The 16430-nt window shown below is 38.6% G+C and overlaps 1 protein-coding gene across 1 annotated transcript in view; it reads right to left on the minus strand.

Annotated features, from left to right (window-relative positions):
* Positions 1 to 15640, minus strand: part of AP2M1 (adaptor related protein complex 2 subunit mu 1) — a 45226-nt gene extending 29586 nt beyond the window's left edge. The window contains exons 1-2 of the mRNA XM_070753763.1: positions 15484 to 15640; positions 7268 to 7384 (exon numbers count right to left, since the gene is read on the minus strand). Coding sequence (XP_070609864.1) covers positions 7268 to 7341 — 74 coding nt within the window. The 5' untranslated portion in view covers positions 7342 to 7384; positions 15484 to 15640. The remainder of the gene's footprint in view (positions 1 to 7267; positions 7385 to 15483) is intronic.
* Between the last annotated feature and the right edge of the window lie 790 nt (positions 15641 to 16430).

A 16430-nucleotide genomic window follows, 5' to 3' on the forward strand; every position in this document is an offset into this window, starting at 1 on the left:
AATATTAATGGGAAATTAATGTGGTGCATTTCAAGACTAATAAACAAGAAAATGAAAATGTTAAGAAAAATAGAAGATCAAACAGAATCTATGAATAAAATGGGTGTTAAGGTTGAGAAGAAGGTAAAACAGCTGGATAACCCAATGACAAACATGAACTGTGAGTTATTTCAAAATAAATATGCAAAGACATAGAATGAAGTTTAAAAAGGCATATTAAGAGGGGAGAAACTACAACTGTTATTCTTCATCTTAGTGTTTTCCAGCAAGTGCAGGGTCCGTTTTTCATTATCAAACACTATCTATAAATACTGCATACTGTAAAATACCACAAGCTATTATTACCTAATCAATAATTACTTAACAGCGGAATCAGTTGCTTAAAAGAATGAAGATACAGTATCTTTATTCAGAGGAAATATTTTATTAGGCACATGTAGATGATGTCATTATAAAGGAAAAGTCTAGAAAATAATTGCATGTTTTCAATTACAATAGAAGTAACTAATCAACTATCAGTTCTAGCTTCAAGAACATTGATGTCTTCCATTTACCATTTCATGCTTTGAAATTCAAGACAGCTATTTATCACTCAAGTGCCCAGCTTCATATATTATTTAATATTTAATATCACAGAGACCTCTTTGTAATAATGACGCAGAAATATACCGATTAACATTACCAGGGCCTTGGATTAATTTCCTGAGCAATCAAACCCAAATCCAAATCTGGAAATCCATTCCGAGTCCTTGGAAAGGGGCGGCATACAAATCTAATAAATTATTATTATTATTATTATTATTATTATTATTATTATTATTATTCATGTCAAGTTTAAAGATTAGTTTAGCAATCATCTGGACTTCTTCAGACATCGAAGAAAATTCACTTTCATAATTATTTGAATGGAGACTATTGTTATTGAGTTTTCTATACAGTTTATCTCCTTATCTTATGACTCTCAAATAACAAAAATATTCAGAAAGGGGAAGTCTCTACTTTCTAACTACCGTATCTAAGAATCTGTAGGCTCCAGTTTCTCAAATGGTAAAGATAATAACTGATCTGCTTTAAGATCAGCCAAACTTCATATAGTCATGTTTTTGATTTGACACTGCCTTAATGTCAATGGTGATACAAAAGTGAGCTTGACTTTATATACCAGGACAGGTGCCCCATGTTGAGTTCCTACCATTCTTCTCTTACCTATTACTACAGCGGCCAATGAGATGGGATGAACAGAAATGGCGTCAGCGAAGAAAAGGAGTGACAGCAACAAGAGAAAGGTTAGAACACACATACACACAAAGCACAATGAATCAAACCAAAAGGAGAAGAGACAACAGACAAGAAACCCCCTCCCACAAAAAGATTTCAAGGCACTACATTTCAATTCCCTAGGCCAGCTTTCCCTGCCCCATACTTCTAATTCACAATCAGTATATGGGCACTGCTCAATCGACATGCTCAATGGAATTTGTGCATATTTAAAGATATTTGGAGGAGACCAGGTAAAGAAAAGCTGGGCTAGGCAGAGAAGCAAGAAAGCTCTTTTAAGAAAAGGCAAGCTGTGTATGAATTGTACAGTATGGAGCAACCAGGCTGTGTGATCGTAGATAAGCACAAACCCATATCCCTCTCTCGATCTTATCATGCAGTATGCCACTGCAGCCAACATCTGAAATAGCTTTTGACTGACATGAACAAATTTGCCAATCCAAAAAAATATTTTGAGGTATGAATTTAGCCATCAAGGATTCAATGTATATTATTGGGGGTTTTTTTCCTTAACCAGGAAGATAATTCTGTTAAGAAAATATTTAAGTTGTTAAGTTCAGCCAGATAAGGTCATAGCCCAAGTATAACTGCTTCCTGACACCTGTAATAATTAATGTTTCAAACAAAATTAAAAGCGTATTTTAAAAGGAAGATAACATACCCCCATTCTGTTGTAATTGGGATTGTAAAACAGAAATAGTTTTAAGAGAATACAAGAAGTAATCTAAATTGTGTGGAAAACCCACACAACAGGGAAAAACTCTAAAGATGACAAATTTCTCATTCAATGACCAAAAAACTAAGTGACACAGAAATATGGTTTCCAGTCAACATATAGGATCCACAAATACACAGAAAACACATCCCATTCTCTTCTAGCACTGAAGATGTTTCCTAGTCAGATAATGAAATGTCTGCAAGCAAACAACCAAGCTTAAAGCATAAGGACTCCACATATGTAGAATCTTTCAGCAATCAAAACTATCAGTCTGTACGTGATAATCCTGAGAAACCAACATGCAACTGGTCACAAACAAAATACATTTTCTATAGAACTTTTAACATCATTCTTTGAATCAGAAAAGATATATAGTATAATTTTATATTATCTCTTTCCTACATAGGACATAAGGTCAATATCCCAAAGCAACAAATCAGCAGTTCACCCTTGAGAACATAGTTTCAAATCCATACTGTCTAGAAAACAGAATGTATAAAGCAATGATGGTGAACCTTTTTTTCCTCAGCTGCTGAAAGAGCATGCGTGCTCTTTGTCAAGGCTGTGAGTAAAGGTAATAACATTGATGTGGTGGTGCATCTTGGCACAAATGATTTGTCCCAGAGAAATGTCAATGTAGTAAAAAGAGATTTTCAATGTCTAAGTGTGGAGCTGGGTAAAATAGCAGATTCAGTGACTTTCTCAGAGGTGTTACCGGTTTGTAGCCAAGAGGATAAAACAACGTGTATCATAGAGTTTAATGTGTGGTTAAAGCAGTGGTGTAAAGCTGAAGGTTTTGGCTATGTAAGTCATGATGTCAGTAGGTGGTCTAATAGGGAGTTGTTTAAGAGGGATGGTTTGCATCCATCATACAGAGGTACCCAGGTACTCGGTGAGGAATTCAGAACTTTTTTGGACAGGCATTTAAACTAGGTAAAGGGGACAGAGATGTAACTGATGTGGGTGATTTCTGTCCCCGACCAATGAGGATAAAGCAGTTTTTGGAAGCTTATGAAAAGGGAGCTGCAAATAAAATAGATGTAGTTGTTGATGATAAGGGGCAAACTAATAATGAAAATAATGTTCTTCGTGTAATGTGCACGAATGCTCGAAGCTTGAGCAACAAGCTCTGTGAATTAATGGCCATAATATCTAGAGATAATTTGGACCTGGTTGCCATAACTGAGACATGGTTTAAGGATTCTAATGAATGGGAAATATCCATACCAGGATATACACTGTATAGGAAGGATAGAATAGAGAGAAGGGGAGGTGGAGTAGCCATTTATGTTAAAGAAACTCTAAAAACAACACTAATTCAAAATACATGTCAAGATCTAGAGACCCTCTGGATTTGCATGCAAAATAAAGACGGTTCTGTCATTAGAATTGGGGTGATCTATAGGCCTCCAGGGCAATCTGAGGAATATGACAACAAGATGGTGGATGAAATTACCCAAATGGCAGTAAAGGGAGATATTGTGGTTATGGGTGATTTCAACATGCCTGATGTTGACTGGAATATCCCCAGTGCCCTTACATGCAAAAGTAAGAATATAGTAGAGGCCTTTACAGGAGCAGCTCTGGCACAGCTGGTTAAGACACCAACTAGAGGGGAGAATATTCTAGATTTAGTTTTTACGAATGGGAATTGGGTTTCAGATGTCAAGGTGGGAGAAAATTTAGGTTGCAGTGACCATCTATGTTTGTGGTTTGATGTAAAAACTCATTGTGAGCAATCCTATAATGCAACCAAAGTATTGGATTTCAGAAAAACAAATTTTAATGCAATGGGGGAATATTTAGATAATGAATTAAAGGGGAGGGATAAAATGGCAGGAGCGAGCACCCAGTGGACTGTATTTAAAAAGGCCATCTTAAAAGCCACTGGACTGTATGTAAGACAAATAACTAAAGGTAAAAGGAAGAAGAAACCGCTATGGTTTAGCAATGATGTAAGGACTATAGTCAATGAAAAAAAGGCTGCCTATAGGAGGTATAAAGAGTCTGGAAGTATAGCTGATAGGGAGGTGTATAAAATGAGACAGAAGGAGGCGAAACAGATAATATATGCTGCTAAAGCCTCAAAAGAGGAAGAAATTGCCAAATCTCTAAAGAAGGGGGATAAAACCTTCTTCAGATATATTAGTGATAAGAAGAAGAAAAACTGCGGCATCACGAAGCTTAGTACCGGGAAAAATACATGCATTAATGGGAATAAGGAGATTGCTGACCATTTCAATAGCTACTTCTGTTCAGTTTTCTCAAAAGACACCTTACAAAATAATACTATAGAGGGATATAGCATTGCCTCCAACTGTACGGATTCAGCTCCAGTGATCTTAGAAGCCGATGTCTTAGAAGAACTTGAACGATTAAAGATAAATAAGGCAATGGGTCCAGATGGCATCCACCCCAGAGTTCTTAAAGAACTCAGATCTGTCATTGCTACCCCCCTGACTGATTTGTTTAACCAATCCTTGTTAACAGGAGATGTTCCTGAGGATTGGAGAATGGCAAGTGTTGTGCCTATCCACAAGAAGGGCAGTAGAGAAGAAGCTGGTAACTACAGGCCAGTTAGCTTGACATCAGTTGTCGTTAAAATGATGGAGACTCTACTGAAAAAGAGGATAAATCAGCACCTAAAAAACAATAAATTATTGGACCCAAATCAGCATGGCTTTACTGAAGGCAAATCATGTCAGACTAATCTCATTGATTTCTTTGACTATGTCACAAAGGTGTTGGATGAAGGTGGTGCCGTGGATATTGCCTACCTGGACTTCAGCAAAGCCTTTGATACGGTTCCACATAAAGAGCTGATAGATAAATTAGTGAAGATTGGACTTAATCCCTGGATAGTTCAATGGATTTGCAGCTGGCTGAAGCATAGACACCAGAGGGTTGTTGTGAATGGTGAGTATTCTGAGCAGAGTCAGGTTACAAGCGGTGTGCCACAAGGGTCTGTTCTGGGTCCTATTCTTTTTAATATGTTTGTGAGTGACATAGGGGAAGGTCTGGTAGGGAAGGTTTGCCTATTTGCCGATGACTCTAAAGTGTGCAATAGGGTTGATATTCCTGGAGGCGTCGGCAATATGGTAAATGATTTAGCTTTACTAGATAAATGGTCAAAGCAATGGAAACTGCAGTTTAATGTTTCCAAATGTAAAATAATGCACTTGGGGAAAAGGAATCCTCAATCTGACTATTGTATTGGCAGTTCTGTGTTAGCAAATACTTCAAAAGAAAAGGATTTAGGCGTAGTGATTTCTGACAGTCTCAAAATGGGTGAACAGTGCAGTCAGGCAGTAGGGAAAGCAAGTAGGATGCTTGGCTGCATAGCTAGAGGTATAACAAGCAGGAAGAGGGAGATTATGATCCCGCTATATAGAATGCTGGTGAGACCACATTTGGAATACTGTGTTCAGTTCTGGAGACCTCACCTACAAAAAGATATTGACAAAATTGAACGGGTCCAAAGACGGGCTACAAGAATGGTGGAAGGTCTTAAGTATAAAGCGTATCAGGAAAGACTTAATGAACTCAATCTGTATAGTCTGGAGGACAGAAGGAAAAGGGGGGACATGATCGAAACATTTAAATATATTAAAGGGTTAAATAAGGTCCAGGAGGGAAGTGTTTTTAATAGGAAAGTGAACACAAGAACAAGGGGACACAATCTGAGGTTAGTTGGGGGAAAGATCAAAAGCAACATGAGAAAATATTATTTTACTGAAAGAGTAGTAGATCCTTGGAACAAACTTCCAGCAGACGTGGTAGATAAATCCACAGTAACTGAATTTAAACATGCCTGGGATAAACATATATCCATCCTAAGATAAAATACAGAAAATAGTATAAGGGCAGACTAGATGGACCATGGGGTCTTTTTCTGCCGTCAGACTTCTATGTTTCTATGTTTCTATGTTTCTATGCTATCGCACATGCGTGAGTGCCCACACCCACAATTTCCAATGCCTGAGGAGGTCGAAACCCACCCACCCCCCCGGAACCTCTGGAGGCTGAAAAAGGCCTGTTTCCCAACTTCTGGTGGGGCCCAGTAGACTCATGTTTCACCCTCCCCAGGCTCCAAAGGCTTCCCTGTAGCCAGGGGAGGGTAAAAACGCCCTCCCCACCCCTCTGGAGGCTCTCTGGAAGCCAAAAAACGCTCTCCCGGAGCCTCTGGGCAAGCCAAAAATCAGCTGGCTGGCTCACACATGCACATTGGAGCTGAGCTAGGGCAACGGCTCGCGTGCCAGCAGATATGGCTCCACGTGCCACCTGTGGCACCCATACCAACTGTTTGTCATCACTGGTATGAGGCAACCCATGACCCATTGGATCATTTTTTTAAGAGATATTTCTTTACTTTTCATCTAAAAAATGACCACCAGCAGGCAAAAAACAAAACAGTGGGAGTGGGAATGACTTTAGACCTTCCATTGGCTTCCCCTTTATTTTTCCTTGTAGCAAGGTGGGAGTGAGTGTTGGAATTGCATGATCACAGCAGCACTGATGCAGTCACAACTTTGCCACATGTTAATGGTGTCCTCTGTTCTGGATTTGACCATCTTCTTTCAGTTAGCACATTTGAAGTACATTGATTCAAAAATTGTCGCCCTACGATGAACTGTTTTGCCCAATTGAAGATTACAATCAAATAGACATGAGTGTTTTAGTAGTATATAAATTGATCACTTTTGTTTTGTAGATAATAAGGATAACATAGTTAGAATTTCAGGATTTTGCAGGATATTTTACAGCTAATCTTTTCCTTACAAAGGTAATGCTATTTTAATTAATTATTACATTAATTTTATATTGCAATGTGTACGTTTTGTAATACAGACTGATTAATTTGATTATGAAATACTTATTTATCTCTGTTCTGAGAATTACTGCAGAGGTTCCATGAGTCTCACCTTTTTTTAATACAAGATTTGAACTGATATCATTATTGCCTTATTTCTCAGAGTATGTACCATTCAGTGTTATGCAGGATATCACCCTCAATGCCTAGACAAATTACTGAACTCTGATTGTGATAAAAAGAATTGCTTCAATCAATGCCTATTTTTCATTGCTAAGTGCCAGGGAATAATATAAGGTAACACATACCATGAGATAACAAAATGAACACAGCCTGGGTGCAACACACAATAAACAATACACAAGTTCCACATGCACAAAATATATAGCAACAGCAGCTCAAATGTTGCAAGAAGTGGTATTGGGATTCAAAAGTAATGCAGGATGAGGACTATGACTTACCCAATGTCATCCCTGTAAACCCGGGAGATTAAAACTTCTCCCTTATGATTATAAATGAACAGGCCTCCAATCATGATGAATTCTTAGTCTTCTTTTTCCATGGTGTTTATATCCAATCTGTAATTAGGAGACAAGGTTATGGTTATTATTGAAAAGAGGCAGACAATTACCAATTGGGTTTTTCAGCAAACCAATCTTTATCTTCCTCATCTGTTGTATTGTGCAAGGAACTAATCAAGAGTCCACAAATCTGCTTGCTGCAACAGGCTTCCCTGATTCTCTCTAACAAGTAACAAGTAAATTAGGAACCTTACACCATCTCCTTTTCTTCTTTGCATTAGATTTATGCTGAGCATATCTCCTAAGCATACCTAGCCGCATGAATCCCAGCGACCAGTTAGGTCCCACAGAGTTGGCCTTCTCCGGGTCCCGTCGACTAAACAATGTCGTCTGGCGGGACCCAGGGGAAGAGCCTTCTCTGTGGCGGCCTCGACCCTCTGGAACCAGCTCCCCCCCAGAGATTAGGATTGCCCCCACCCTCCTTGCCTTTCGTAAACTTCTTAAAACCCACCTCTGCTGAACTGAGATAGCTTCCCCAGGCCTATATAGTTTATGTATGGTATGTTGTCTGCATGTTTTTTAAATTATGGGTTTTTAGTTTTTTAAATATTAGATTTGTATTGATGCTTACATTTTTATTTTGATCAAAAAGCCACCCCACCTCCATTTTTTCAGCATTTTGTGTCAATTTATATTTTTTTAGGCTACAAATCTCTAAGGAATTTCTCCCCAAAAGTTTTGATATACTAAATTAAACATTCCTGATCGTAAGAAAAATAGAAATGAACTTTAGGATGTGTTTTTGAGTAGAACACAAAGGTTAACTAACCACTCCTGTTAAAGCTGAAGTTGTATTACGATAATTAAAAAACAGGCATTTTTTAAACATTTTTTAAAAATCTGTTTTAAAACATCTCTCTATTCTAAAACATTTGTTTTAAAACAAATTTTTATTTTAAGCAACATCAGCAAGTACTTTTCCCAATTCCTTCAATTTTTGAGAACACATATTTTTTAGATGAGCTGGCCAACCACTATAGCCAGAGTTACAGCATTAGAAATTCTTGATTAAGCAATGGACTGTTTTAATTACTCTTTTCTATAGAAAGTTACCAAATAGCTAATAGGAATGTCTACATTTTGCTGAGGTAAGGTTAAAAAAAATAGAAATCTGACTCAGAAAACATGCCTACTAAGAACTACTGTATTTCACACCAAGTACAGATTAAAGTTTTCCAGTAACTGTTCTTAGTAATTCCACAGAAATCAGAATTTTGTTTCTGCATGAAATGAAAATCAGAGTATGCAGAAAGTATTTGATTACATAGCGGCATCATGATGGTATCAAAATAATTCACTCAGCTGCACAATCTGACAAGATTCCCCTGAAATCTCAAATCGCTAACTCAACTTATGGCATTCTTGCTTCTGGACTCTACTGAAATTCATCTTTTTAGTTTCTACTCCATTGGGCAAATAACAAGTTTAAATTACAAAGTAGATTTCAACTGAATAACAGAAAAACATTGATAACAATGCTGTCCAGGAATAGGGTTAGTGAGTTAATTTTGTGGTAATCAAACTGGACTCTTAATATTAAATGAAGCAGCCACTAAAATTCAGGTTTAATTCAGACAATCAATCACTGATGATACCACAGGGACTATAAAATATTCCACATTTATGTACTAGTTACAAACAGTTCTCAACTTACAATCTTTCATTTAATGACTGTCCAAAGATACAATGGCACTAAAAAAAAGGAGTTATGACCACTTTTCATACTTATGATCCAAAGTCATCTAATCATCTTTTGCAACTTTCAAAGTCAATGGGAAAACCAGAGTCACTTAACTATCTAACTTAAGAATTGCAGTGATTCACTGGGCAACTGCTATAAGATAGATCATAAAATGGGGCAAAATTCACTTAACTGGACTCAATTGTGATCATAAATGGAGGAATACCTACACACAGATTAATTGGAATCAGCATTGTTCATATATACTCCAAACTATTGAGATGATTTCCCCCCTGCTTTTATAACAGTACAGTATTCCACAAACAAATAACAAGTAAGAGCCAGACTGAAAATCATACACCCTTGGACAAAGGGTTTTTTTAATGAAGTGGTTTAAATGTGAAAGAATGATTCACCATAAGTACTTCTGCATGCTGCTGTTTCGACTTTACCTTTTGCCTGGAGCAATAGCGTTGAATGATTATGCAAAGAAAACCTGTCCACAAAGATAATAAGCAAAAGCTAACAGGAGACCCAGTAATTTCTGTTTTGCTCCTTATCTTTCCCTTCAGATACATCTTTTGACTCAGTTCCTGGTTCTTTACATTGGGTTTCCATATTAGCAACAAATAATTTGAAGGGAAACAGTAGAAAAATTCTACTGTAAAACTCACTGTTACCTTACATTATTTGAATAGAAGCGATGCAATGGAGCAGTTAAAAACAGTTTTATATATTTATTAAGTAGTTTTCTGATAGTAACAGATTTGGGAAAGGGGATAATGGTGCCAGGAGTAATTTAATTTGAAACTTACAGTTGAAATAAATGTACAGAAACAGATATTCAGATTTATCCAGAAGCATGTAGGAGGTTTCTACTAAAAATGTCTAACCTTCCATATTTAGTCAAGACAGGTTTACCAAAATATCAAAATGGTATGCGTTAGGCTAGAAATCTACAGGAATTCCATCTCAATGACCAAAAAGCTCTATCCAATAGTCTAATTCTGAATATTTGTTGTTGGTGTGTTTTGCTGGCTGAAGCAGTTCAGGGATATTCATAATGTGCTATCCATCTTTTTTCCTGATCCCCTTGAAAGTGATTTCTGGGAAGGCTTCCTACTTTAGGGGATTTGAAAGTCCATGCCAAGGTTGCCTAGTCAAAAACACCTTGGGATTTTGTGTCTGCTATGGCATCCATGAATATATCTCAATTAGCATCTCACCCCAGCATCCTCCAATAAAGCATACGCTGATTAAAATGACCTAATCTAAACACCTTATGGATTCGGATTTATAAGGCTCTTTGAATGCATTTGGGGAATTTTTCCACCTACTGCAATATAGTCAAGGATTTGGTTGATGAATGGGCCAGAAAGATGACCCAGTTACTAATCCTGCCAGCAAAACTCAGGACCTTAGTTAAGGCAATAAGCACAATGATTTAAACTGGCAAGAGTATGGAATGCACACAATGTTCACAACCCACTTGTCATATGGACTCTTTTCAGCTTGTAGATTTCAAAAAGGGACACAGAGGGCAGAGGGAAAGGAGAGCTGCATTTGTCAGCTTAACCTTTGCCCCTGCAGCCTGGATAAATAAGCTAGGCTGGGACTGTCTTCACAATTCAGGGGATAATTAACACTGCTTTAAGTATAGGATGAATCCCTGTGTGATTAAAGGATAATATTTTAACCAATGCGCTTACATTTAAAGTCCAACCTGTATATATTTTATTGTGGTTGTGTATATATTTTTATCTATTATAATTGCTTAAAAAATTTACATCTAGGCAGTACAGCATATTAAAAACTGGAAAATAAAAGTAGGTTACTAAAAAATAAATACTGAAAAGGCACTGCCTTGACTGTACCGAACCAGAAGTAATCTAAAATCCTCAATTCTTAGTTTAAATGATTGGGAAAGTAGTGTCTTGGCAACTGAATGATGACATTTATTATCTGGTCCCATTTAAATCAGGATTTTATCCATATGTTACTGAGCCCCTTTGACCACTGTGATAGATAACTCACAATGGAAATTAATGAATTAGGGTGAAGTTTTCTACAATATTGACTATGGCATTCAATTGGAGTGTGTAGTACAGTTGGGTCTAGGATATATAGATGACACAGCTCCAGAGCTCCTAATTCTAAGGAACCAAAAAGCATTCTTAAAACATTGCTTAATCTTGATGATGGAATAAGGGAGAACAAGCCAAGATGGAATGCTGTTAGTAAAAGCCAGAGTCCATATGGGGCTGCATTCTTTCAGGAGGAGGCTTCTAAATTCTCCATAATTACCAGCTATCAGTGGATTTACAAGTGACAGTTGCAAGGAAGACATTTGTACAATTACAGTTACCACGCTCACCAGAACTCATCTTTAGCAACCAGATTTAACCTTAACAGATATACTGGTTATAATTTACCTTTTACAATTACAATGCATCATATATGGTGCTACCCCTGAAAAGTGTCCAGTGATGCAAAAACCCAGCTATAGGTTTATTCAATATCCATACTATATTCTATATCTATATCCAAATACTATGAAGACCTGAGCCATCTATCAAGAGCCTTATGGAAACAATTCAAAGTATTGGTATTGACAGATAAAGCTCTTCAAAACTTGGCATCCAATTAAAGGTAGAATTACTACTTCTATTGATAGAAAGTTTTTTTTAAATTCCCCACTGACAAATGTCCTGACTATCTGTTTGTGAAATATGGCACTATAGGATGCATCCCATGGAAAGATGCATTTAACTCCCATTCCCCCTATGTTGAAGCATGATTTCTGCCAAACACTTCATTAAGAAAAACTTTTACTTTATATCTGTCTATCCATATTGTATATCACATTCTCCCTCTGAAGCCAGCCTGCAAGAGCTTAATTTTAACTAAGCTATATGTGGCTTCATTTTAGACTTGATACTATAAGCAATTATAGTTTTTGAAGACACAGAAAACCAAGGTAAAAATCTAACAAGTAAATTTAATATTTCATTGTGAACTACAGCACATAATCATCTTTAAGCATGTATCATTAGCATTGCAAAAATGAACTGTCATTTAACGATAGCCACTTAGATTTCTGCTTATTCAACACACATAATTTCCCCAACCCTCAAAGAGACAAGCAGCCATCCTTCAAACTGGCATGAAGTGACAGGATTTTCCTTTGTAGCCAAAATCTCCTGGAAAAAATCCAGGCATCCGTGCACAGGAAATTCTTCTGTTCTCAGCCTTGATACACAAAGTGTGGTCTATTATTGCTGGTATCTTGCCAATTAAACCAAATAAAATGTTCCTTTGCTTGTAACTGTGGCATTCATAATCTGAACAAGACAAACTGTCCACAAACTCCAAAAACATGGTATCTAAATGTGATGTGCTATAATCACTCGAGGTTCTCAAACAAAACAACAAACAAGCAAAAGAAAACCCTTACAAAAAGGACAATTATATGCTTAAACTGTGTCTTTAAACTAGGAGTGCCAAAACCCAAATGCTGAAGAACCAGCCAATAGGAATCACATACACAGACCTCAAAAACCTGATATCCAACCTTCCAGGGTTATCTCACCAACAAGGTTGCATAAGGTAGCTACAGAAACACTGGTGTGCGTCTCCTCAATCTTCTCAAGCAATCCTATCCAAGACTTCCTTTGAGGTTGATAAATGGACTTTGGTGAGAAAAAGCAACAAGTGTGGGGTGCGGTGTGATGGAGGGGGGAAGTCGCTTTAGACCATTCAGTCAACTTGGATGGTTCAAACACAGCACTACACGTCATTCCGTTTGCTCTCCCAAAACCCATCATCCTTACCCAGTCTTGCAAATAATGGAATCTGTAATCCACCTTTCAAACGTACAAACGTACAAGGGCACAAATTATTTATCTATAGAACCCTAAAAAGCTATGTCAATCTATATGGGTATGCAATTTAACAAAAAGGACTAGGGGTGACCATGATAGCATCTTGCAATATTTGAGAGGATGCCACAAAGAAGAGGGAATCAAGCTATTATTCTCCAAAGCACCTGAAGACAGGATAAGAAGCAATGGATGGAAACTAATCCATCCATTAACTCCATAAACTGTTCCCACTTATGACTATAACCGTGTTGCTTGTATTTTTACGATTTATATTGTTGTGTTTGTTTCCTAGTATGATCTGATTACTTATTAGTAACCTATGACTATCACTAAGTGTTGTATCTTGTGATTGATTAATGTATTCTTTTTTATTTCGTGTACAGAGAACATATGCACGAAAGACAATTCCTTGTGTGTTCAATCCCACTTGGCGTATAAAGAGTTCTATTCTATTAATCAAGGAGAGAAGCAACCTAGAACTAAGGAGGAATTTGCTGTCAATGAGAAAAATTAATCAGCTGAACTGGGTATGTCTAGTTTAATCAAAAGAAGGACTAAGGTCTTACAATATTAGATTAGAATTGGAAGGGATCCTGTAAGTCATCTAGTCCAACATCCTGCTTTGAGCAAGAGTCCCTGCACCGTATTTCAGACATTTCAATATCTAAGGGGTGGCCACAAAGAAGAGGAGTGGTCAGCTCATCCTTCAAAGCCCCAGAAGGCAGCACAAGCAGCACCAGATGAAAAACATCTACCAAGCTACACCCATATATCACCATCACTCGTGAGCTGCATTGACTACTGATTGGTCTCCAAACGCAATTTAAAATGTTGGTTATTACCTATAAAGCCCTACATGGCTTAGTCTACTGCCTCATGTATCCCAGCGGCCAGTTAGAGCCCACAGAGTTAGTCTTCTCCAGGTCCTATCAGCCAAACAATGTTGCCTGGCAGGGCCTAGGGAAAAGGCCTTTCATAAGGTTTGAAAACACAACTTTGCTGGCAGGACTGAGACCGTTGAGTGTTGACATCTTGCTCTGGCCCATAGTATGATTAGGATTGGATGAGTTTGGATGAATGGGCTTAATGTTGGGATTTTTTAAATCTTGGGTTTTAGGGCAAGATGTATAATTTTATCTGTAATTTTTTAATTGATTTTTTGCTGCAAGCCGCCCTGAGTCCCCTAGAGAAGGGTGGCCTAGAAATCTGACAAATTTATTGGATTTGTATGCTGTCCCTCTCCAAGGACTCAGGGCTGCTCACAGCATATCGAAACAATATACATATCTAAAAAATCCAATTAATATAGCTAAAAATATTTAAAAACTCTAATAACATTTAAAATCATTCATTCCCATTCACACAGCAAGACATACTACACTTGTCAGCCAGGAGGCTAGGGTCCAATGACCCCAAAGCTTGGCAGCACAGATAGGTCTTTAAACTTTTAACAGAAGGCGAGGAGGGTGGAGGCAGTGCAAATCTCCAGGGGGGGGGGCTGATTCCAGAGGGCCAGGGCCCTCAGAGAAGGCTCTTCCCGTAGGTCCCGATACGTAGGGCTTTATAGGTCATAACCAACACTTTGAATTACGTCCAGAAACCAATCAGCAGCCAATGCAGTCCGCAGAGTGCTGGAGAAATATGGGTATGCCTTGGAAGGCCCATAACTGCTTGTGCGGCTGCATTCTGGATGATTTGAAGTTTCCGAACAGTCTTCAAAGGTAGCCCCATGTAGAGAGCATTGCAGTAGTCAAACCTCGAGGTAATAAGGGCATGAGCGACTGTGAGTAGAGACTCTCAGATAGGGCCACAATCATCTTTCAGCTGTGGCGAACACCCCCCCTCGCCACAGCTGAAAGATGATGGTCCAATGTCAGCTGTGGATTAAATAAACAAGACATTTCCTGACAGGCAGAACAATTCATCAATGGAACAGCATGTTTTCAGAAGTTGTGTTCATGAAGAGATTAGACAACCCTTTGTCTGGAAATGGCATAAGGTCTACTGCTTGAGCAAGGTGGGGCGGTGTAGAAGACCTCCAAGGTCCCTACCCACTCCTCTGTCATTCTGTGAGTTAGTTCACCGCATGTAAAGCAGCGGTTTATACAACCGACAAGCGCTGAAAACGCCCCCGCCGTTACATGAAAGCCCCCCCATGGTCCCTGAGGAGACTCTGAATGAGGCGCCGCATCCACCCCACCGCTTCAGACAATACGCGTGACCCACAACAGCCCGGCAGGTCGGCCGGGCAGAGAAAAAGCGACAGGCCTCAAGTCCCTGAGGGAATTTCCACCGCAGACTGCGTCTTCCGAGCCCGGAACCCCCTCAGCGCCAGGCCTCGAGCGGGCCGCCCCTCCCCCTAAAGAAGCGGCGCCTCAGGAGAAAAAAAAAGCGGGAGAAAGCAGCCGCTGGTTCAAGGGCGGGGCGGAACGAGCCTCCACGGGAAGCCACTTCTGGACTGCCTCAGACAAAGCAAGCGAGGCCGGTCTGCCTGCCTTCCCTGCCTTCCCAGGGCGCTCGGCGTCCCGACTCACCTGGTCCCAGAAGAAGCCGCCGCTTCCAACCCTCACCCCCTCCGCCGACTGGTAAGATGGCGGCCAGCCCCCCCTCAGCTATCACTGCAGCGGCGACCCCGAGCGCACGCGCAAGGCACGCCCGGCACGCTGCACGCATGCGCCTAGCCCCGTGGGTGGAGGAGAGAAAGAGACGGGTGGGGCGGTTACCAACCGGTGAAGAAAAGACTTCTAAGACCAGCGTGCACCGCGGTCAAATCCGGACGACGCGCAAGGCATCACTGCCTCGATTGGCTTCAATCGGGCGTTTGAGCACAGCATAAACTCAATATTTGTATTTTAATAATATTTTATTCGTATTTATTAATAATTATTGTATCATATTTATATATATTTGATGTAATTACATATTAATTATATTTACATTATATATAACATTATATTATATTAATTAAATGATATTATTATTAGATTATATTTATTTATTTATTATATTATTCTTTCTCCCTGGCCAAATGAATGTGTTGAGTGAATGGAATGACTGTTTTTTATGGTTTTGGGGTTTTTTAGATTTTAAATCAAATTAATTAGATCTAAGATATTGTATATTGTTTATTATATGTTGTAAGCCACCCCGAGGCCTCAGAGAGGGACAACATAAAAGTTTAATAATAATAATAATAATAATAATAATAATAATAATAATAATAATAATAATAATAATAATAATAATAATAATAATAATAATATTGCAAGCCACCAAGTTGCCCTGTGGTAAGATGGGCGCCCAGTAAATTTTATAAATTAAAAATAAATAACAAAATTTTGTGTGCCTACATGGTACATCCATAGTAGTTTCTTGTTCACTAGTAGCATTTTAGCATTTACAGTATATACTGCTTCACAGTGCTTTATAGCCCTCTCTAAGCGGTTTATGGAATCAGCATGTTGCCCACAACAATCTGGGT

Source organism: Erythrolamprus reginae, chromosome 5 (assembly GCF_031021105.1).
Source record: "Erythrolamprus reginae isolate rEryReg1 chromosome 5, rEryReg1.hap1, whole genome shotgun sequence".
Taxonomy (NCBI): Eukaryota; Metazoa; Chordata; class Lepidosauria; order Squamata; family Dipsadidae; genus Erythrolamprus; species Erythrolamprus reginae.